The sequence below is a fragment of the Gasterosteus aculeatus genome, chromosome 1 (genome assembly GCF_964276395.1).
Source record: "Gasterosteus aculeatus chromosome 1, fGasAcu3.hap1.1, whole genome shotgun sequence".
NCBI classification, from domain to species: Eukaryota; Metazoa; Chordata; class Actinopteri; order Perciformes; family Gasterosteidae; genus Gasterosteus; species Gasterosteus aculeatus.
In genome coordinates, this window is record NC_135688.1 from 12,528,123 (window position 1) to 12,550,650 (window position 22,528).

Genomic DNA, 22,528 nt, shown 5'->3' on the forward strand with positions numbered 1-22,528 from the left:
CTTGCTGTGGGACCAAGGACGTCTGTCATTGGTTGATTTTTTTCTTCTTTCTTAACCTGTGGTCCTGCTCTCCTGCCCAGCGCGGTGCCATGCACAACCAAAAGTTGCACATTTGAGGTACAAAAGGACATTAAAAACACGAGGCTAGTTGTACTAAAATTACTTTATTACAGCTGATTTCTGTTCAATATCCCTCTGCCAACACAATGCTAAATATAATACAAATAGTAAATTTTGACCCTATTTTTATTTTGTTTTATGAATCTTTTTATACAATTTCACTCCACTTTTAGTACTTTACCATCTCTTATGTAGTATCCTTATATCTCCGACATTCAATAACAACTTCCACTGTCTATACATTGTGATACAAGTTATGAGTTGTAGTGGTAATGTGCCAAAGAAGAATACTGACATCTTCAAAAAAATGAAATCTCTCTTCATAATTTGCCTGTCATCCACTTGATCTTTTCAAGCTTTTCAACTTTGGCTACCAGGCCAGAACCAAGATGTTTTTATGTATCATATATTTATATACTTCACGCCATCAGCCCACTGATAGGTTAAAAACGTGGCAACATGACGAAATAGTGGTATCTGGGCTTGGCAACTAGGGTATGGCACAGTGTTTGACCATAGAAAGGATCGCCATTTTTGTTGCCGATTCTCATTCTAATTCCCATAAGCTTTCAGTCAGGACGACAAAATTTGAGTTTAAAAAAAAATTTAAAAAAATAAAAATAAAAAACAAATAAAATCCAGGGTTGTTGAGACAATGATTGACAGCCACATCCACACTCAGGACACTAACATTAAAGTGAACTAAAGTTGACCACACAAACTTATGGTTGGCATGTATGTGACGTTTGATTGGCCTGACATTAAAACTCTTGGCCTTGGCTCTTGACTTTAAGTAGATCAAGATAAATACATTCTCCTTTTACTTTACCACGTATCAATGAATAGAAGAAATCATGACCACAACTTGCTGTGTTACAGTAGCTGGAACTTGTCGCTCTGCCTTTGCAAAATTGTGTTTTAGGACCAAGCCATGAGAAGCCTAACATAATGCATACCTTCAAGGATAGAATATGTACGCATGTATTTGAGAAAGAAAACCCCAGCATTTGTCTCTTCAAACCTGATATTATCCTAGTATGACATTCTAGGAGAGCCAGCATGTGAACAGGTGGCTGTGAATCAGAGTGGAATGGGGCCAGATTGTGCTCATCGGAGCACAATCGCTCATCGGTGATAACGCTTAGAGAGGTCTGCTTGACTGAAGAAGTGGCATTTAAAAAAATAAAATAAAAATGAGCTCAAACCCACCGTGAGAGCGAAAGGGTTTGCTAACATCAGTGTGGTCTGTCAGTTAAATAAAGTTAGTTTTTAGAAATTAAATTTCTTAAAATGCAAGTTTAGTCTTTAAATGTTTTCTTTAATAAAATATACACAATATAAACATTTACCCCAGCGTTGTGATTCGAGGGACAATATATATCCTTCTCATCTCTGGATTATTATCTTTAATGGCCTTTTCAACAAAAAGGTGTTATACTCTGTATGGAAAGCCTAACCCTTTAAAAGGTTTAAAGGGCACCGACTTCTCTAATGAGTTCCAACCCAAACCAGACGGAGGCAGATATTTAACAGCTGGAGCGATCAAAAGGAATACTTAAATGCTTTTTGCCTAAATGTATTTTGTATTTGGCTGTTTTTCCAGAGGGTGCATTGACTAATTTTTACATTTGTGTGATACAATGTCATTGCGCAAGCGTGTGCTTGTCTCAGTGCCCCCTTGTCCTTGGGTTTTTGACAAAATGGTGTCACATTTCTAACTTAGCACCTCCTACATTGGTAATGTCACTCAACTGGGCCCCGACATTTCGAACAGTGTTGTAGTTTTTCTCAGCAAGCCTGCTGTCATGGTCATGACGATTATCTAAAGCCTTCTGCCCGCACGGGATGAACTCTCCTCCTCAGCTATTCACAACTGTAGGCCCAGAAATCCGCAGCATCCTCACAACCGCTCTATTGAATCAAAAAGTCATCAACGCATCAACACACAGTGGAGATTACCGACACAGCTATGCTTTCAAATCACAAGTTAAAGCTGTGTGAGGGGTGGGGGGGGAGCGGGAGGGGGGGGCTTTCATCATTCACACCGTGTATGGCCGTACATTAGGTCTGGCCTGTACTTGGGGGAGTTGGTCGTACAAGGCCCAGCACAGGCTCGCTCCACTTCTCCACTCGATGCCACACGTACCGACGACACGCTCACCTGCCAGGTGTTCAGCGAGAAGTCGGCAAACTTTACACATTCCGCTGTTTAAAGTGCTTTGAAAAAGGCAGCAGTTCGAAAAAGGCACTAAGAAAAAATAAATCAATACTAGGATTGTTTTTGAAGGCAAAGTAGTCTTTCTTTTTAAACTCTGTACAATTCCTTCTGTAGGTGTGTAGGACGACATTCTATGGAACGCTTCGACCCCTAGAGTACCGCCACTCTGAAAGACCAAGAATATATAGTTACCAATTTCTCACCATTTATAAGACTTTACTGCATACACAGTACGTATAATAATATAGATATGTAGTTAAAAAATAAACTAAACATATACACTGGCACTGATTATAAACTGATGATGAAATTTAAAATATCGAACTATAGACATCTGAGTTTGGGGTTTTATAATCAATGCTTATAAAGGCACTGTAGTAGAGTTGGAACGTAAGCTTCAAACGGTTACGGTTTGTTTATTTGGCTCTGAAATTTTATGTCTATTTTGGGCTGCTAAAAGGGAAATCGGCTGACATTAAAGTACTGAATAAACGGAGGCATCTAATTTATCACGATGACCATTACAGCAGGCTGGTACTACAGCAGCAAAGCAACTTTAGTTCAGTTTGCCACACTTTAACCACCGTCAGAAAATGGACCAGTGCATAACAGAATGAGAATCTGAAGGGAGTCCTAAATAGAACGAGTTGTCTTTGATTGTTCAATGCCACATTTCTAAAAAGGACACCGTTAACATGTGTCAAAAGCTTTTTAACAGTGTTTCATGTGCAAAATGAGAGCAAAGGCTGTGAAAAGCACATAACACAGAGAAAAAATAAAATCCGAAGGAGAGTAAATTAAAACCAGTTGGAGCATTGCGTGTTGACACTCAAATATCTTATGTAACATAAATTTAAGGATCTGTGCGTGTGCCGATAAACTGCCGTGAGGACGGGCTGCGTCTCTTCCAGCCCTTTTGACCTGAGCAACATTTATTTTCATCGCAGATCCACATCTGTACACGGGGGGGTGGGGAGGGGGGAACGCAGCGAGCGAGACGGAGCGGCGGAGCTCTGCCAATATTCCTATAGTCCTGCTTCGTTAGTTGGATTCTACATTTCCACGCTCAGATTCAGGGGGATTGGGGGGGGTTATTTATGTGTAGGAGAGGTGTGACCCGTTAGATATCTGCGAGGTGACACTGGTGCTCCTGCTCATGTTCTGCTCACTGCGTCCTCCTGAGGGTGTCCTCCCCATTGCTTGGGGGCTGTTCTGTGCACCTCCACTGCTGCGGGACACCAGGCCAGCAGCTGACTGTTGGCCCCACGGCGACGGCAGGCTGCCTCTCTGCATGCCCTGCCCCCAGCCTTGCTGCATAGGCACCCCTCCCGGGCTGGAGTGGTAGTGGTGGTGGCTCGACCCGATACTCGAGGCGCCGCTGCTCCACTGCGACCCCAGAGAGCCTGGGGACGGGTGCTGTTGCTCAGGGTGACTCCAACTCGCCGGAGCCCCAGGAAAGCTGTTGTTGAGGGCGTCCGGGGAGATGCTGGACAGCACCATATTGCTGAAGCCCAGGCGCATGCTCTCCGAGTCAAAAGCCTCAACTTCTCGGGCTTGGCGTTCCAGCAGGCTCCGGATTCGCTCCAAGCGTTCATTCTCCAAGGACACCATCTCCTCCTCAATCTGCAGAAATTACACGGTTTGCTTGCTTTTTTAATTAAAAAGGAGCTTTCCCAGTAATCATTGAGTCAGACAATACAAACTCTACATGAAAAACAAATAATGGGAACAGGGACCTTCTGTTCCAGCAGGGCCCTCCGGATCGACACCCTCTGCTCCAGGTCCTTCCTCTCCCGCTCATGCTGGGCATCGCTCTGCATCTTGATCTTGCTCTGGTAGGCGTTGAGAAGCTCCAGCTCCTGCTGCAGCTGCATTCGGAGGCCTTGGCACTGAGCCTCCTGAGTCTCATCCAGGCGAAGCTAGACGGACAAAAGAGAAGGATCCACTGAGTAAAATATACACACAGCCATAACCAATTTGAAGACACATTCTCAAAAGGTTGCAAAATGTAAAAAGTGGGTAGAATCTTTGCTGTTCCCAGACTTACCGCCTGAGTAGAAAGCATCTCATTGATGGAGTGGTCATACTGCTCGGCCAAGATGGCAAGTTTGCGGTGCTGCTCGTGCTTCAGGCGTTTAAGGACAGCCTTGTGTTCTGACTTTGGTGTGGTCTCCAACAGGTGGTTCCTTAGCGCTTTGTACTGCCTGGTCTGGATCTTACATGTGTCCTGGAACTGCTTTTTAATCTGGAGCTCTTTGGACTATAATAAGAAGGGGAGAAAAAACAACAACATGTGGATTATGTACCTTATTTAAAAGCAGACATTAAGACAACACAGAGCATCTCATCTTATCTCCCCATCTCATCTTCAACCGCTTATCTGGGGTGAGGTCGGGGAACAGACCATTATCACCTACATTAAAGTTGTAAAATCAAAAATATTTGGGGAGGAGGCAAATTCACAATTTCATTCAAAACAGTCTCCCAAACCAAAGAGGAAGGATCCCGGTTCCACCCCATCTTGGTTTATTCAAGATTAAAACTGGGTTAGCCCGACAAATCGTGAATTCGTGGTTAAACAGATCCACAAGTACCCAAAGCAGCGCTTCAAAAGCATCCCCCCTGAATGTCGGCGTGCCGTGCATGCTCACCTTGAGGCTCTTGGGCTGCTGGCGAACCTCCATGACGTGTTTCCGCCGGAGTTCCCGCTCCCTCCTCTTGTTGTACTCCTGCTGATTGGTGAGTTCCGTCTGGTGCTGCAGGCGGATGAGCTCGGCCCTCGTCTTTTGGATGTTGTTAAGCTGGCGGAACTCCAGCTCTTGCATGGACTCGTGGTGCCGGAGCAGCGTGGCGTGTTCCAAGTCCTTCTGGGTCTGACGCTTGTTCAGCTCCTAATTGTGTGCACATGGAGAGACAAATGGCAAGGTGATGACCCAACGGACCATGACTCAATATCAGTCTGTTGCTTATGTTCGCATTTCAGACCCAGAAGTAAAATGCAGGAGACTGAATGCTGACCTCGCGCACCAAGTCCCGTTCGATACTGTGGCGAGCGATCAAGATCCTGCGCTTGAACCGGCGGCACTCCAGGTCCAGATACTGCCTCTGTCTGCGCGCCAAGTTGGCCTCTTCCTCCGCTTGGAAGTGTTGGAAGTTCTCCTTCTGCTTGGACAACCACTCCTGCTTTTCTTTCTTGGGCGTTGACTGGTTTTCATTCAACTCCTAAACCGAAGAAAGAATGCGGTCAGAGGTAGAAGAGACTTCCTACGGCCGATTGACGTCTATTTGACGATAGCATGTAAACTAAAGGCCGGCGCATGCTTCTGCGTTCGCGTCGTTGCGTCAACGCAGTCGTTTCAATTCATGGTTCTGCGTGTGTTGCAGAGCAATTCATCTCCAGAACAACAGGCGGAGTGACGTGTTTTGTTGAAGACGACCTAGAGAGTCACGTCTATTTATTTATTTGTTTTTTTATCATAGACTTTATTGCCCCGTGCATCGCCACTGCTTTTCATCGCGGACACATTTGTCCCGTATTTTCCTCCACAACTTTGTGCACCTCTCGACCGGCAAACCGGCATTTGCGGCGATCTCCCTCCGTGAATCCAACCCGCCAATGACGGCTTGTATAAGCGCTCATATTTGCGCATTTCTTCCGACTAAAGTTCTTAAATCTGCTCTCGTATACATTCTTTGTTTTAATAATGGCGGTATCGGGCTATGAAAGCGGCAACGTGAGACTCCGTAAAGGATGTAGTTAGCGGACCAATCGCAGGCTGGTGCGTTGCGGGAAGCTTGCGTTGCTTCCGACGCAAGCCTAGAAAAATGGCGACGCAAGGGACACGCAAGGTGTGTCGCTCTGAAAACGCAGAAGCATAAATCAGGCTTGATAGTTTGATGAGACTATTGTAAGGGGCAAGACGATAACTCCCCTACCTCTTTAAGTTGTTCCTTGCGAAGCTTGTACTCCCGTTTCTGGGATTCGAGAAAGCTGTTTAGCTCTTTCTTCTGCTGACTCTGAATATGCTGTTGGAACTTCTTCTCATCATTGTTAAATGTTTTTGCCTAATGGGAAAAACACAACCCAATCAGTCGGCTTATGCAAAAAAAAACAAAAAAACAACAACAACAACATTATTTTCTTGAAATCTTAAGGGAACACAGATGAGCTTTGAGCCTACATCTTTCTCCATGGACACCTGGTGCTTCTTGATCAGTTTCTCCATCTCCTGGGCAAAGCTGTTCCTCTGGTTCTCCAGCTCCTTGTCCAGGCGGAGCCTGTGCTCATCCATCTCAGCTTTCAACTTGTTCTCCAGAGCCATCAGCTGCTTCTGGTGCTGCCGCCTCATGCGCTTGTAGCCCAATATCTGCTCCCTTAACTCGGAATCCTGCTCGTGCTCCTTCATCTGCCGAGTGAGCTGGAAAAGATAAAAGGCAACGGCATCTCTTCATATTGTTGCAGGCGCAAATGCAAGAATCATGCAAAAGTAAGCCGTTTAAGAAAATACACGTAACACGACAACTGTGTGCAATAGGTTTCAAAGCTGGAGCAGGACACTGCTTTTGATTAACAAAATTTTTTGTTAACATTTTTGCCTTTTAGGGGACAAATTCATGACCAGGGGGGCAACAAGTCAAACAATCCCCTTGAAGAACACATTGATGTGGACATCTAGCAGTTACGAAGGTAATTTGTTCTGAAAATTCAATTACCACTGAGGCTGTCCGTATCGTGGCAAAGTGTTCGCGGTTGCGTTTTGGCCGCGGAGTTTGTGCGGGCGGGGTTTGTGGATCGGTAGGCCGGGTGTTAGGCTCTGACTCCTCGTTGTAAGTCTCCTCCTGAAAAGCCAGCAAAAACATGAAGGAAAGGATGTAAACGGCAAAACAAAATACTGCTGTGTACATGTTGTTTTTCAAATGAACAAATTATTTGATAATGATGCATCCTGCTCATCAATTTTAAACCGTGAACACACTACGACACAACTTCTCACCGGTTTGAGGTGTATCACAGAGCTGTTGGACATGACCGTGTGATCTCCCTCGATGTCCACCTCACTCTTGTCATCGCCCGCATCGGTGAGACTGTTGACAGAGCTGCTCTGGGAACTGGCACTGATTGACATGCTGGGTATGGACTGGTTGCTCCCCACGCTGTTGACTGTACCCGTCCTACCCACGCCATGCTCCGGATCCTTCAAAATAAAACAACGTGCGCTTATGACATCACACTGCGAAACGGAACAGACAGAAAGAAATGGCTGATAAAGAGTCCTGTGACCGACCTCGTCCTCGTCTTGTGCCTCCGTTGTGGGGCCATTGTGCGCTTCCTGAAACAAGATCTTCTTCATCTTACGATACTGCAGATTGTCGAGCTCTCGCACCGCGTCCTTGGTCCGACTGATCAGATCAATGAGAACGGATTCTGGCCGCTCACGCTGAACAAACGCGTGCTGCACGGAGAAAAACACAGAGAACTTCTTAGGGCGACAGGGATTAAACATGGAACATAAGCCGCCGTGGCCATTTGGAGATCATTACCTTCAACAGCTCCTCAGAGTTCGGCCGGTCCTGGGGAAATTTCTGAAGGCAGGAATCTACAAAATTTCGAAAATAGTCTGTCCTAAAATGGAGAGACAAAATGAAGAGAAATTATAGAATTGTAGTTATTTCATGGCATCGGTTTATTTTAGGAAGCAACAGAGCGGCTTACATTCATTTCTTTCTAAACTCACCATTCACTGGACTGCAGCATGGGGCTCTCATTCTGTGCTATGTGGTATAAGGCACTCATCGCATTCATGTTGAACAGTGGAGGCTTCCTCTCAGCTGCAGGCCAAGTAGCAGGTTACAAAAACATAATTCAGATGTTGCAAAGGAACAAGAAATAATGAGGGGAATAAAAGAGCAACATTATTCAGTTATTGACTGACATAAGAGAGCAAAATGAATGCTGGTGATGAGACACTTGCAAAAATGATTGAGGTGGATGCAAACAAATGTAACCCATATCTCATGAGTAAATTACATTCATAACAATGGCCTCACCTAATTCAATGCAGGTTATTCCCAAGGACCAAATGTCGATCTTTCCATCATACTGGCCTTCATCCATAGCTAAAATGACTTCTGGGGCCATCCTGAAAAAATAAATCAAGCACATGTGTAAATAACCATTTTACTGGATAATTTCTCAAGTTTTTAATTAATTAATTAATAGTTTTGTAGCGTACCAATATGGAGTCCCAACAAAGGAGTTGGCAGGACAGGCAATGGAAGCAGAACCAAAATCTGCCAGTTTTACTTGCCCTGGCTCCGTCAATAAGACATTACCTGCCTTGATATCTCTGTTGAACACACAAGAGGAAATGATTACGGCTCCACGCGGAAGAAATAGCACCTGAGAGAAGACACGTTGTCCAGTATTCGCCCAAACACTTCAAACACTCACCGGTGAATCATGTTGTGGGAGTGAAGATAAGCCAACCCTTGAAGAGCGCCATGGGTAATTGCAGCTATTTCAACTTCTTGCAGGGGTTTCTTGTGAACTGGAAAGGGATAAATTCACCGTCAGCAATGTAAATGCACAAAAAGAGAAACTAGAGTCTGCGTTTGCAGTCATGCGGCGTAGTGAGATCACCAGGAGTACAAAAAGGTCCTCAACTCACCTTCCAACAAATCTGAAGCAGAGCCTAAACAATACTCCATTACCAACTGCAATGAAATACAGAGTATTTTAAGTTAATGCGTGACTTTAAAAGTCAGTGGTTCATACCATTTTGGTCATTGCCATTGATTCATGTGTTGGGTCTTACCCAGGCTGTATGCTCTCGCAGGTAACATCCTTTGTACTCGATGCTGTTTGGGTGCTGTATTCTCTGCAGGAATTTCACCTCCTTGATTATGTCTTGCCATTTCTGTGGGAAAAATGAGAGGATTATGACAACAAACAAGAAAAACTACTCCCGAGTCGATGCGATTAACGGCTGCCTGTTGAGATGATGATTGATTGATGAGTGATTAGTGAAAATCTTTTATACCTCTGTGGACTGCTTTCCACTGTAAGACATCTTCTTGATGGCCACCACCTCATTCGTCCGCACATCCCGTGCCTGAATAAGAAGCACATTACATTTAGCATGTCTGATGTTGGCACTTCATTACATAACCAATGATTCAGGGATAGAGGCTCTGTGGGCTCCAGGATATTGAGCTCGGAAAATGTGAACTTACTGTAAAGCCTGCTAAATTATTTGCTGGAGATCAAGGTTTACACGCTAAGACGGTGTCGCCAAGACAGCATTGCGTCATTTTAAGAATGATTCTGAAACTTTCTGACATTTTTAACAGGATCTTAAAGTCTTTATCGTTGATCCAACAAAGATTTACAGTTACTGAACATTTAAACAAAACCATTTATCAATGCAAAGCCTGAATCCTCAAGCAGGCAGAACTTTCAGCTTGGACCAGAACCGTGTATTGTGAAATACTCACAAAATATACAGCACCAAAGCTGCCATGTCCGATCTCTCGCAGATCTGAGTAGAGCTTTTCTGGGTCCTCCTTGAAAAAGAGCTCAGCAACATCGGGGTCCTTCAGGCTCCCCGCCCGACTGCTGTTGGGCATGATGGGAAGTTGGGGGCACAGCCGCTGTCGCCAGGAACTATCTGGGTCTGCGACAGCGCCTTGAAAGCCCCCACCGATTGCTCATCTGCAGGACAGTGGTCTCATATGTCTTCAGAGCTAAAAGAAGAAGAGGGAGGTTGGAAAAAAGTCAACAGCAAAACTTGAATATTAAAAATCAACAGTAGGTAAGTACAAAATTCTACACATTTTCTCTTTTACAGACATGTTCCTTCGTTGTAACAGTGTGAAGCAACAGGTAAGTAACATCACACAGCTTCCTGGCTGTCCATGTGCGCCAGAGCGGAGCCAATTAACCAGAGCGAGAGGGCGCTACACAGAACACGGACCATGATGTCAGGTGCAAATGTGGAGACCGGCCAGTCGGAAATCCAGAGGGAGCATGAGATAGGTCTTCCGTTTCCATGGAAACAGCAACCACAGAACGGAAATCGAGCAGCTGTTGACTAACAAACTCCTCTCACACCTCCAGGGGCTGGTATGTAGACGGACAGATGCGAGGAGGATACAAAAGAACCGTCTCGCAGCCAATAATTTCCCGCGCCAATAGAGAAACCGAGTTAACGGCACGCTGCTTCACTCACTGCTCGCTGGATGCCTGAACTGAAACAAAGCATTCCAGTGATGGGAATACTTGTTAGACCTGTAGCTACTCGGTAAACACACGTTCTCAAACATACCAAACATTTTCCACATAACCTCTGTGCAAGAGATTGAAGCAGCAGATTACCTCAAATAAAACACCTATTCTAAATGAGCTGTAGTGGTTTCTAGGCAGGTTTCTGGTTATATTTCCCCTAAATTTTAGGTATCCACAGTTGCAACACACCCATACAAATCATATTGATTGATTGTAGTGATGGCAGAGTTGGATGACAGATAACTGACAGATAAGAAAATGGTGTGCCTTTCCAAAAAAGTTCCTGGGTAAGCCAATCTTTTTTTCTGAATGTGTAAAACACTCAAAATATTAAAAGTGGCGGGTTGATTTACCCGATGTTTGTTTGCCTTTAATTAATAAACATCGAGCATTAGGTCTACACCACCACTATCCGGATTAAACTGTCCAGCAAATTGTTTGTTCTCCGGCTTCACTGCTGTAATACAGACGTACTGTAAAAGAAAAACTGAGGAAAGTTAACTGTGTCCATGCAGCTCAGATGATGCTGACGCCAGAGTCACAGGACTTCTTTCCGAGCCTGGGAGAAACAGCCCTCAGTTCAAGTAGACATCTTTTGTCTCACAACAACACTGAACAACGCACTATTCCACACGGGCGCACCCACGGCCCTGAAATAAAGCCTCATTACTATGCAGGACTGTGGCTGTTTATTGCCATTGTTCTTCTTTACTACAGTGATGCTCATGAATGAGCTTTGTTGTCGTTGTGTTGTTGACGTGTCGCGCGATGGCATTTTTCCAACCACGGACATGTGAGCACAAAAGTAAGGGACGATGACACATGATACATAAAAAAAAAAAAAAATCACCCGGACGAGCACAGCGCGCACACACATACACACAAGAATGCAGCAGGACAGGACAACAAAGCTAGAGGACTGGAATTCCCAATGTATGCCCTCACTGCGCCGCATTTCCTGTTCGCACAGCTATAGGGAGGTAGGAAGAGGCCCCGGCGAACACTTTGGCTGGTGGTTATCGGTCTCAGCAGCAGCGGCGTTGCCCCCCCCAGACGCGGGTGGCGATTTTTTAAACACAATGAAACTTGCCACACAGGTCATTTATCTTTACAAAACGGAGGTTGAACTGATCAGTGTTGTCAGTCAGTTAAGCCACTTCCTTTTGCCACTGCAAACCACAGCACACAAACAAACATGAAACACATAATCACACGGTGTCAGCGTTTATCTTAACCACATATGTCATGGAACAAAAGAAAAAAGGAAGACGTGTTTTAAGTAGGTCTTCTGTACAGTCTTACGTCACAGTGAGTGGGGTGTTCATCAGAGTTTGTCTGTGGGGAGAAAGCAGACACCTGTACAGTAACGTAACGGTATCGCTCGGTGGAATTTAACTAACCATAATTAGATGACGGAAGTTTTCAGGTAAACTATCGCATCACAGGTAACGCTGTCGGGTGACACCTCGCCGCAGTTTCAACACCAGCGGAATTAGCGAGAGCACCTGGTGGCGCGTCGTGACTTTCATCCCACCGCCGCTTCCCTTGTCACAAGTGTAAAGACGCAACGACTCAAAGCTCAAGCGGGCGGATATTCAAATCCAGAGGTTTCAGGAGCCCCCGAAAGCAGCCAGCGTTGAGCGTGACGTTAGCCCCGCACACACACACACACACACATCAAACTTAACGTTAGCTGAGCTAAGCTACGTGTCATATGACCAAAGCACCGGGCTACATTCGCGACGCCTTTTACAAACGCAAGTAGCGTTAACTGCTCGAATGACATGGAATCACGCCGACGTCAAGAGTCATTTACCAGAAACGGCCAAATTTAGCAAGCGTTCCTACGTGGTGTTTGCTAACTTAGCTTAGCCTGTTAACGTTAGCTGGAACTCACCCTTCTCCTGACAGGCCGGGCTTCGGCACTGTAGAGAATGTCGTGTTATTCAAAACAGTTCGGGACTATGAAAGTGTTGTTTCGCCGTTCATCCCCGGCCCGATGCTGCCGTAGGTCAAATCCTCGCGGTTCTTGACGCTGTCAGTCGATTATAAACGGCGGGTTTGTGTATTACTGTAGGTTTAAAAAAAAATCCCCACCCTCGAAGTAACTGGGGTGCCAAAGGAGACGAATCCCCACTCCCAGGCAGCTCCAAAGATGGCCGCCGCCGCCACCTCCCTTCGTGGAAATACGTAGGAGAGAATGTGAGGGAAGTTCAAACGCCTCCACAAAAAAACAAGCACGAAACAATCCGCGTTCGCATCCGCGAGGTCGTTGGAGGGAGAAAAAGAAAATAAAAAAACCTAGTGGATTAAGCTAGCGCGCCGGCATGTTAACTACTCACTCGAGTGTTGAATCAGACTGTGCCCGAGCTGCAGTTCCGCCCTGCGCGATGTAGCTGCAGTCAACTCTCTCTGACTCAAAACCCTCCAGAGGCGGAGACATCAGGCAAAACAACACAACTACTTTTATATTTACTCCGATCTGTTTCTAACTCATATGACCACGCCATGAATAACCACGTTAAAAATCATTGATTTAACATTGATTGAGTTATGCCGTATCAACGTGTGTTGATATTGTGAGAGCTGAAGTGTGTCTGTTGAAGGTGAGTGAAGATCGTGGTGTAAAGTGTAAAACGTTGTGTTTGTCTTCTGGTTTCTAGATGCATGAACGTGGTCAGTGGGCTACTATTTCATAAAGGTTTCCTTTATATATTTTGTTTCTTTTTTGGCTATATTATGTCTTGTGTACAAGTTTGAGCCTTAATTGTGGCACAATTTGTTTATAGACATATTGCTCAAGAAAATCCAGCAAAGGACAAAAAATCCAGGGCAACAAAAATCTTTAGATAGGTGCGACTTAGCGATCAGCAGAATAAAAGTATGCTATTTTTGTCTGCGGGCAGTTCATGACAGTCGGCTATTGTGAAATGTTTCTCAGCATTTGTTGGTTTCTGCATGATGTAACTAACTGTACAGAAGAAACCCCTCTAGCCTCTTCTTTCAAGTTCAACCCCTCCCATTCCCCTTTAACCACGAGTATCTGCATGGCAACTCGGCCTGTACAATAACCTGCCTGTTCCAAAGCCAAATGGCAAAGTTCTACTCTTAGGCGGTTTTTAGGATGTGTTTTATTGTGAATGGAAATGCTGCATTCATTTAAAACATGTTCTCTTTAAGAGGATGCTAATTGAAAGGTAAACAATACTGATCAAGTTGTTGTGTGACAGTTGAAAGAAGTTAAGTGTATGTAGCAGATTCAGGCAGAAACTGTTTTCTTTTGAAAAGTGACATCTATAGTAACTAACTCTACGTTGTTTGATGAGCAAATTCAAATTATTTTTTTCACAAAACCTGTGAAAGTATTGAGGTACGAAAGTTTCAGTTGATGCTTCATATAGCAGGCTTCCCGACAACAAAAATGGGGTTAAGAAGTGTTATTGGGCATGAAGGCAACCAAAGGGGGCCATAAACTTTAGAATACTGCCATGACAAATACTCTAAAATAAAAAAAAAGGTCAGCAAGTCTAGGTAATTGTATCAGAGGCTCCTTAATTGTTTTCTAATGCCTCCATCTCTTCATCTCGTTTATTTATATGTGTTTTGATCATATTCAGAAGAAAACCTTTTGGTTTGAAAACCTTTCCTCTCACCGTAACAGTAACTTCTCTTTGAATGTAAGCTTCAACAGGTCTATACTTTCTGTAATACATTTAATGTAGCTTATACATAGACTATGTTTCGGTCTCGTTTGATTTCGTTTGGATTTGATGCTGTAAATACAGAGTATTCATTGATGTAATGTATGCAGGAAACGCATCACACAACTCTATTGATTACGTCATCATGACATGGGCTTTTGTTTTGAAAAGAAAACCTCTCCGGCGGGTCTGACGACACGCCTCTGTCGTTACGCTCGTGCTAGTCCGGAAGTGAAATGCGTGGCGTTCCCACATGGTGAAAATGGCTGCGAGTGAGGAAAAACAACAGGGGCACAGACCCGGCATATATAAACAGAAAAATAAAGGTCACAAACATGGCAAGCACCGAACGAAAGGTGAACTCGAGAGAGAAAACAAAGGTAAGCCATGTTCTGTTTTAAAGCGTAACTTCTACGGTCAGCGTAGCCACGGCTGCGCAGACACGTGTTTTCCAGTGGATTTCGGATGCCATCAGTTCAGTAGAAAAACGGTCTATAAAGCTCTATAAAGTTACGTGTCTTTGTGTATTGTCGCCTGAACGCATTAACGTTAGGTCGGCAACGAGCTGCTGGTGTAACTTTACATGAATTCACCCGTGACCATTTTGTAAAGCTCACGGGACCAACCAGGACCCTCGATATCACACGACACCGACTGTCCCACAGATAATCTGAGAGTTTTTTTTTATGCCTCACAACTCGTGCATTTTTTATTTACTCACAATTCAAATTCTTTCAGATGGCAACATTGTTACGCACGACTATTCCTACAATGCCGCCTATTGCATCACCACTTAAAACGTCTGACAATAGTTTTCATCAGTTGTAGCTCAAAAGAAAGGTTTATATTGGAGTCACACCTTTTGAAATATACCCTCTAATTTAAGTTGTTTTTGTGTCAGTACTTCTAATGATAATACAAACTATCATAAAATTACCCATCAATGTTATTATAGACTATTGTTTTTTTTACAATTCATTGAATCAATACTTTTGTACAATAACACAAACAACCCGCATAAAGACAATAGTCTTTGTAGCGCAGTATTTTAATACACCAAACCGATGTTTGGAGGTGTAACAATATTGTGCATATTGTAGAAATCAATCATGGCATCAATAGTTGACATGCAGCCATACAAATATCTTTAACACATACGGTTCTGATATTGGCTGCTGATTTACTGACTGCTTATACTTTTGTTATACTAGAAGGACATGTTTAAAACCAACCGCACTTAAAATAGTGAATTACTAAATGGCAAAACCTTTAAATTCAGCATCAGTTTGCAGGGAAACTAACTGAATGTCTGCTAAACACCAACTGTGTTTACTTGCATGCAGTAACGTGTTCCAGCAGGGTGACGCTTGATGCGCGACGATAGGAGCCAGATCGCAATATGTTGTAGCAGAAAGTATTTTCAAAGCAGAACGTTTTTAGTTTGTTTGCACTTTGTTTTTCATATGTTGCAAATGCTATGAGGTTTGCTCAATATCCATAGCAGCATTTGAAGGTGCACCTTCATTTATATTTAAGACTTCTTCTTCTGGATCTTCCTTTGACTTCTTCTGACTTTGTTTTTCCAACAAATAAATCCTTTTTTTGACTTGTCTCTCAGGGAGAGTGTCTGTGACGGCCTTTACCAAGAAGCAGCGAAAGGAGCACAAGCGGATGGACAGAAGGCACAAAGCCAACCAGCTTCGCAGGAACAAGAAAGACATCGTAATTATTTTCTTCACATAACAAAAAGTCTTTCGAATAGTCTTTTAATTCCTTTTTCTTACTGAAGATTTTTCATGCTTGTTGTCTTTTTAGGTTCTGACAGAGAAGCGACGTCTCGGCACCAGGGACGGACCCCCGCATTTGGTCGCTGTGTTGTCGCTCCATGCCGGAGTGGATGCCGCTGCTGTTACCAAACTGCTACGAGGGGACGCTGCTGGGGGTGTCGTACATCAGGAGCGGTGTGTCAGTGGCATCAGTGACAGTTTCGGGCTGCTGCTGCCTCGTTTTAAGCAACGGTTCACCTTCATAAGCCACAGCACGGGTAAGTGTTGCTCCAAAAAGAGTAAACTGAAGTTAATTTTTAAAGGATTACTGTTTTTTACCAGGTTTATTAGTATTCCAAAGGATACAATTCAACAAAATCAAAGTACTCGCACAATTTCAAAAGTATTTATAAATGCTTGTTCTCATGTTTTAGGCCTTTTACTATTTGGTCTTTGCTGTGGGCATGTCTTGTCCTATTCCTAAGCCTCTCTAATGGTTTCTTTGGACAGCGGACATACACTCCCTGCTGGATGTGGCAAAGATTGCGGATAGCCTTGTATTTGTGCTGGACTCTGCTGAAGGTTGGGACAGCTATGGAGAATACTGTCTCTCCTGCCTCTTTGCCCAGGGACTCCCCAGTCATGGTGGGTACACTGCTGGAGCTTCCATTCTCCTTTTCCCATTGGAGAAGATGGTTGTTTTAAAATCATTTCAGATTGTTATGAATTGCATTTTCTAAGCAGTTTTGTTTATTTCACCCCTTGTAGCACTGGTGTGTCAGGGTGTGTCCGATCTCCCCGTTAAGAAGAGGGTTGACTCCAGGAGAGCTCTTTCAAAGATCACAGAGATCCGCTTCCCTGATGCCCGTCTCTTCCCTTTGGATTCGGAGCAGGACGCCACTCTGCTTCTCCGACACCTAGGCAGCCAGAGACAGCGAAAGCTTGGTTTCCGCTCCAGGCGTTCCCATCTTTTGGCCCAGAATGTCACTTTTACACCCAACTGCCCCGCTGAGGGGACAGGTGATGGACCCACTGACCTCGGCACCCTCTGCGTCTCTGGCTACATCCGTGGCCGCCCTCTACAAGTTAACAGGCTGGTGCACATCAGTGGACATGGAGACTTTCAGCTCAGTCAGATTGATGGTCCACCCGATCCTCTTCCCCTCATCTTAACACCAGCCAGACCAGCAAAGCCTGTTAAAGAAGGAGATGTCGACATGCTGGTAGGGGAAGATAATTGAAACATCCCCGTGAATAAGAAGTCATATTTCTGTTGCACACATACTTACTATGCAGCACTGATGTCATTTAACATTTAAATCATTCATGATATTGCTTGCTTGAAGATATCCCAATGTCTGTTTTTTATGTTATTTAATGAATGAAAACAGTGGCAGGCTGGAACATTTAAAGAATGCAAAACACTCTGCTTCCCTTAAATTAAAAGTAATGTAAAATAAAAGGTATAAAAACGGCAAAAACACTGGTATAGTCCTTGAATGGACAAAGTTGACTTTTACAGATTGTTTAAATTTATTTTAGATATTTCCTATTTTACCTCCTTCATCTGTGTTCCACAGGACGGAGGTGAAGGCGAGGCTCCAGTCAGGGTCCTGGTGAAAGCAGACCTGTCCTGCAGGGAGAGTCTGCAGGCCGAAGCGGAGGTGGACCCCATGGATGGAGAGCAGACGTGGCCAACCGAGACAGAGCTTTTGGAAGCTGACGGTACCCAAGCCGAAATGTACACGTGATAGTATTTAATGACCATACAATTGGTAAGCTGAGGGTTGGATAGTGTACAGGGTAGACAGAATTTACTGCAGTTGGCACTAACGTGTTGCACTGGAATCAACATCAAATGGAAACTGAGCGACATCACCCTAGGAGCCTTCATTTTGTACACCTGATTTTGGTGTACCACATTTTATCACAGTTTTTTTTCTCTAATTGATCCAACATATTGGAGTCTGTTTGATAGATCAAATTAGACTTGAGTTAGAGATTAAAACTCTTGTCTGTCATGTCAGTTAGCTGCAGTTAAAGTGCAACTTTACGTTGGATGTTTTTTTTGCTGATAATTGCTGACAACAAGAAAATATTTGTTTTATTAAAATGAGTTTCTTGCGGTTACACAAAAGTCTCTGAATGTCTTTTTGATGTTTCTCTCTGCTCTTTAGAGGCCATTAAGAACAAACGTGTGATGAAGGTCCCTAAAGGAACATCAGATTACCAGGCCGCATGGATTCTTGATGAAGAGGAGGAGAATAACGGAGACCTGGACGAAGAAAGCAGTGAAGAGGATGACGATGATGATGACATGTTGGACGAGGCGATGGACGGAGAGGATGAGGACAATAACTCTCAGGTACTTATTTGCTTTTTGATTTCTGAGCATTTTAGGCCTTTATCACACACGGTGGAGAGTTGACCGGCAACAAAGGAGAGAGAGACGCAAGTAAAGTCTCCGAAGGTCAGACTCGAGTTGGGATGGGAGTTTTTTTTGGCAGTGCTTAAATAGATTGGAACAAATTGAGGTGAGAAAGTCTTCAGTTTGGGTGGGCAACTACCTTCAAATGAATCAGTCAATTGTATTTTTCCAAAAGCAAAACTATCATTTCCGTCTGGATTTGTATGGCCTTGCCAGCCACCAATGTTCCAGTCCATGTCAGTCCAAATGTCATTTTGTCCTTTTTAGAATGTACGTCTTTTCTTTTTTTAGCACAAGAGTTTTATTTTCTCCAGCGGCTTGTTGTTATAGCAACAGCATCAGACACAGTGTAGACAGTAAGACCGCATTCTTTGTGGAGGAGCTATGAAGTCTTGAGTGTCCCCGGTTCCGTGGCTGAAGTGGTGCATACGTGACCACGATCAGTGCACCTCCCAACTGAGAGGCACTGTTTGTTTTCTCAGTGTCTGTCTCTGGCCTGTAGTGCCAGCCACAACAATAGTGTTTGGAATCCCGAGAGAAGCCTCCTGTCTTCCTGTCCTGTGAACAGAACTTCCTGTCTGGACGAAGGGAGGGGTCGGCCTCTAATTCATTTCCAGCTCTGCTAGAAAAGGGGTCGGGGAAACGTTCCTTATGCATAGGTTTTGTCAAGATTTGTGATTTATTATTAGCATCTGTCTGATGTCACAGTCCAAAGTATTTAGGAGAGCGTAACAATAGGGGAAAGGGTACTTCAAATAATGATTATTATTATTGCAGTTGGAAAGGTTGTGAATCAGCCCCGTGCTGAGTGCTTTCCCCTGATGTGTCTGGCTTTGCCTTTTAATTTGCCGGTTGAGGGAGCACTTAAAAGCATATCCTCTTTGATGACTCATTTCCTTATATAAATATATTGCCAACGGAAGTCGATTTTTCGAGACATTTAAAGACTTGATGTCTGGAAACACTTGAGACTGTTGTTTTGTAGACACACTGGGAAGGCACAACATTTAAATATATGCAAACCAGGCCGTTCCCGTAGTTTGAATTCTGGCAACACCTTATCACATTCACACATACCGCCTCAAATCACTGCTCTTATTGTAGCTGGGTGAGCCTTGTTTATATTTGGCTAAGATACAATGTCTATACTTAGAATCTCTTTGACTGCACTTGTTCCCAACATGTGCATCTGGTCATTGTTTGGAAAATATTTACTGCAGTTTAGAAACTGGGAAGGCAAAAAGTTGCTTCCAGTTACGTAAGAATGTCAATATGTCGTTAACAGAGGAGTGTAACCAAAATAAAACAATATTACTGATACGGAATAGACAAGAAATGGTATTTTCAAAAAGATAGACTGATTAAGTATTCAAGGTGAGGGCTCATAGTTTTAACCAAGCAACTATCTATCGGTCAACGTCTAAATGGAGGGGACAAAGAAGCTATTTACGAATTTAAGCAATTTGTATCTTTGTTCTTTGCCCAGGAACCAGACTCAGACATTGATTCAGAAGAAGAGGAAGAGGAGGAAGAAGAAGAAGGGGAGGAGGTGTGCTCCACAGAGCGCACTGGAGCAGATCAACGCTACGATGAGGACATTGATAAGGCTGCAGAAGAAGAAGGCCTGCAGCGCTACCGCGAGGCCCGAGCCAATGTGATGTTTCCAGACGAGGTGGACACTCCCCTCGACATGCCGGCTAAAATTAGGTCAGTTCTGATCAATCGTTTTGATGAAAAGTGTGCGGCTGAAAAGAGTTTCCTCCGCGTGTTGGCTGTGCTCGGCCTCAGAGGGCAAAGAGCTCGGACATCTGGAGGGAAGTTGGAGTTGAGGCGATACTCCTTTTGTGTCGATTGGAGTCAGCTGAAAATGGATGGATGCATGTCAGTTTAGGTTAAAAGGAAAACGTCCAGAATCTTTTCAATGCAGTTTGATCATTGCCACACTTTATTCCTTCCTCTGTCTAGGTTCCAGCGCTACAGAGGCCTAAAGAGTTTCCGCTCCTCGCCCTGGGATCCCATGGAGAACTTGCCCGCCAACTACTCGCGCATCTTCCAGTTCCAGAGCTTTGAACGCACTCGCCGCCGGATACTGGCCGAGGCTGAAGCAGAGGACGAGGGGGCCATGGTAAAAAAAAAAAAGCCCCATGAATGTGTTAATTTGTAATCGCTCTTCAGCAGACGTCATACTGGCGTGTGACTTCACTGACTCTGCTGCCACTTCTGTTTCAGGTCGGCTGGTATGTTACGCTGCACATCATCGACGTGCCTTTTTCTGTGATGGAGAGCGTCCACTCAGGCAGACCTCTGGTTTTGGTGTCTCTCTTGCCGCATGAACAGAAGGTCTGATCCCCAGTTTTGACTCTTGTTTTCAATAGACAGTTATGAGATTTGAATTCCTGACCTCATCATACCCCCCCCCCCCCCCCTCCCTTCTGTGCACAGATGTCAGTGATGCACCTCTTGGTGAGGAGACACCCCAGCAATACAGAGCCGATCAAATCTAAAGAGGAGCTGGTGTTCCACTGTGGATTTCGGCGGTTCAGGGCATCTCCTATCTTCTCTCAGCACACTTCTGGTAGAAAACCTGTTAGTTTTGCTAACATGCCTTTAGGCATATTTGTATTCAATTAAACAATACAGGTTTACATTGCATTAGTCGAACCAAGAGTTGTGAAATAATCCATCTATGCAAAGTGAATAAAAGGAATTACTGTAAGACAAGTTCTCATCTCGGTACTAACAAAATTACGTTAAACCAATTTTGCAAAAACACCGATAAATTGTGCTGTTGAATATTGATTATTTCCACTTGCTAGAACACTTAACTCTCAAGAAGCTAAGGCTGATTTTGTGTAGTATACAGTCACAATGAAGACATTTGCTCGATTCCCTTTCTGGTCTGTAAAGTAAATTATTTTTCATCTGCTAAAATATATCATTTTTAGCAAAATAATTGGAGAAGCTGGTGGTCTGAAACATACTCATTTGCTAGATCTTCAGTAATTAATTGATAAATCGCTGTGCTCTTCTCTAGCTGACAAGCACAAGATGGAGCGCTTCCTAAAGCCAGATGCCCCCACCGTGGTGTCTGTGTACGCTCCAATCACCTTCCCCCCTACAGGAGTCCTGCTCTTTAAACAAAAGAATGATGGTACGGTGAACTGCTCTGTGTTTAGTTTTAGCTGTCTTTTTTTAAACTTTTGCTGTTATGTTCTTATGTTTATTAGATCTACTTGAGCTAATTCTGTACTGGTATTGTGTTGTCATTGCTTCCCTTAAGGCATCCAGGACTTGGTGGCCACTGGCAGCCTGCTCAGCTGTGACCCTCGTCGTGTCACGCTGAAGAGAATAGTGCTGAGCGGACACCCGCTCAAAATCAATCAGCGCTCTGCGGTTGTCCGTTACATGTTCTTCAACCGGGGTGAGAGAATGTTCACAAACTTTCTTTTTAAACTATTTCACCAGAATGTTGCAAAACGTTTGACTTCTGTGTGGCTTTGAGCGTCATGGTTTACCCTCCTTTTTGTTTCTTTCTATGACAGATGATATCTTGTGGTTCAAGCCAGTGGAGCTGCGCACAAAGTGGGGTCGAAGAGGCCACATTAAGGAGTCATTGGGTGAGGAAATTTAACAAAATGCACCGTCTTTCAGCAAGTTGTGTTATCCGTTTGTTTCTGACTGCCCTGTTCTATCCTCCCATAGGAACACATGGTCACATGAAGTGCGTATTTGACAACCAGCTGCCCTCACAGGACACTGTCCTCATGAATTTGTTCAAAAGAGTGTATCCTCGCTGGACATATGACCCCTATGTGCCCATGTCTTTACCCTGGGTCAAGCGAGAGGTTACTGTGGAGATGGACGACTTGGACATGGAGTAGCGGAGGGTTTGGATGACCATACAAGAAAGACAAAGGACATGTATTAACGCAGATACTGAACGTCATTGTGATCACATGAGCTATTCAAAAAGTGTAATGTGTATTAAACGTAACTGTTGTTATCCAAAAT

General features: G+C 44.1%; 2 protein-coding genes across 5 annotated transcripts; one reads left to right on the top strand and one right to left on the bottom strand.

Annotated features, from left to right (window-relative positions):
* Nucleotides 1–148: 148 nt before the first annotated feature.
* On the bottom strand, nt 149–13,098 carry taok1a (TAO kinase 1a). 3 transcript variants are annotated; one of them, XM_078098505.1, is made up of 20 exons: nt 12,965–13,098; nt 9,833–10,081; nt 9,379–9,450; nt 9,154–9,255; nt 9,007–9,052; nt 8,790–8,886; nt 8,572–8,685; nt 8,387–8,478; nt 8,074–8,167; nt 7,880–7,961; nt 7,624–7,791; nt 7,333–7,533; nt 7,052–7,177; nt 6,520–6,756; nt 6,275–6,403; nt 5,357–5,560; nt 4,990–5,229; nt 4,386–4,598; nt 4,075–4,257; nt 149–3,961 (listed from the first exon to the last, which is right to left on the bottom strand). In XM_078098505.1, exons 2-20 carry the CDS (start codon nt 9,962–9,964, stop codon nt 3,434–3,436), a joined length of 3,060 nt encoding a protein of 1,019 aa, XP_077954631.1. In that variant the 5' UTR covers nt 9,965–10,081; nt 12,965–13,098; the 3' UTR covers nt 149–3,433. The 3 variants fall into 3 exon arrangements, with proteins under 3 accessions (XP_077954631.1, XP_040034977.1, XP_077954632.1); XM_040179043.2 differs by having other exon boundaries at nt 12,520–12,989; XM_078098506.1 differs by lacking the exon at nt 12,965–13,098 and adding an exon at nt 12,720–12,860.
* On the top strand, nt 12,173–22,528 carry tsr1 (TSR1 ribosome maturation factor). Of its 2 annotated transcripts, none has more exons than XM_078098507.1 (15): nt 12,173–13,228; nt 15,942–16,045; nt 16,139–16,367; nt 16,600–16,734; nt 16,858–17,312; nt 17,670–17,814; nt 18,267–18,454; nt 20,004–20,224; nt 20,483–20,642; nt 20,747–20,857; nt 20,960–21,092; nt 21,552–21,668; nt 21,798–21,938; nt 22,060–22,134; nt 22,220–22,528. In XM_078098507.1, the coding sequence occupies exons 2-15, from the start codon at nt 15,995–15,997 to the stop codon at nt 22,396–22,398; spliced, it is 2,340 nt and encodes a 779-aa protein (XP_077954633.1). In that variant the 5' UTR covers nt 12,173–13,228; nt 15,942–15,994; the 3' UTR covers nt 22,399–22,528. The 2 variants fall into 2 exon arrangements, with proteins under 2 accessions (XP_077954633.1, XP_040034991.2); XM_040179057.2 differs by lacking the exon at nt 12,173–13,228 and adding an exon at nt 14,327–14,703.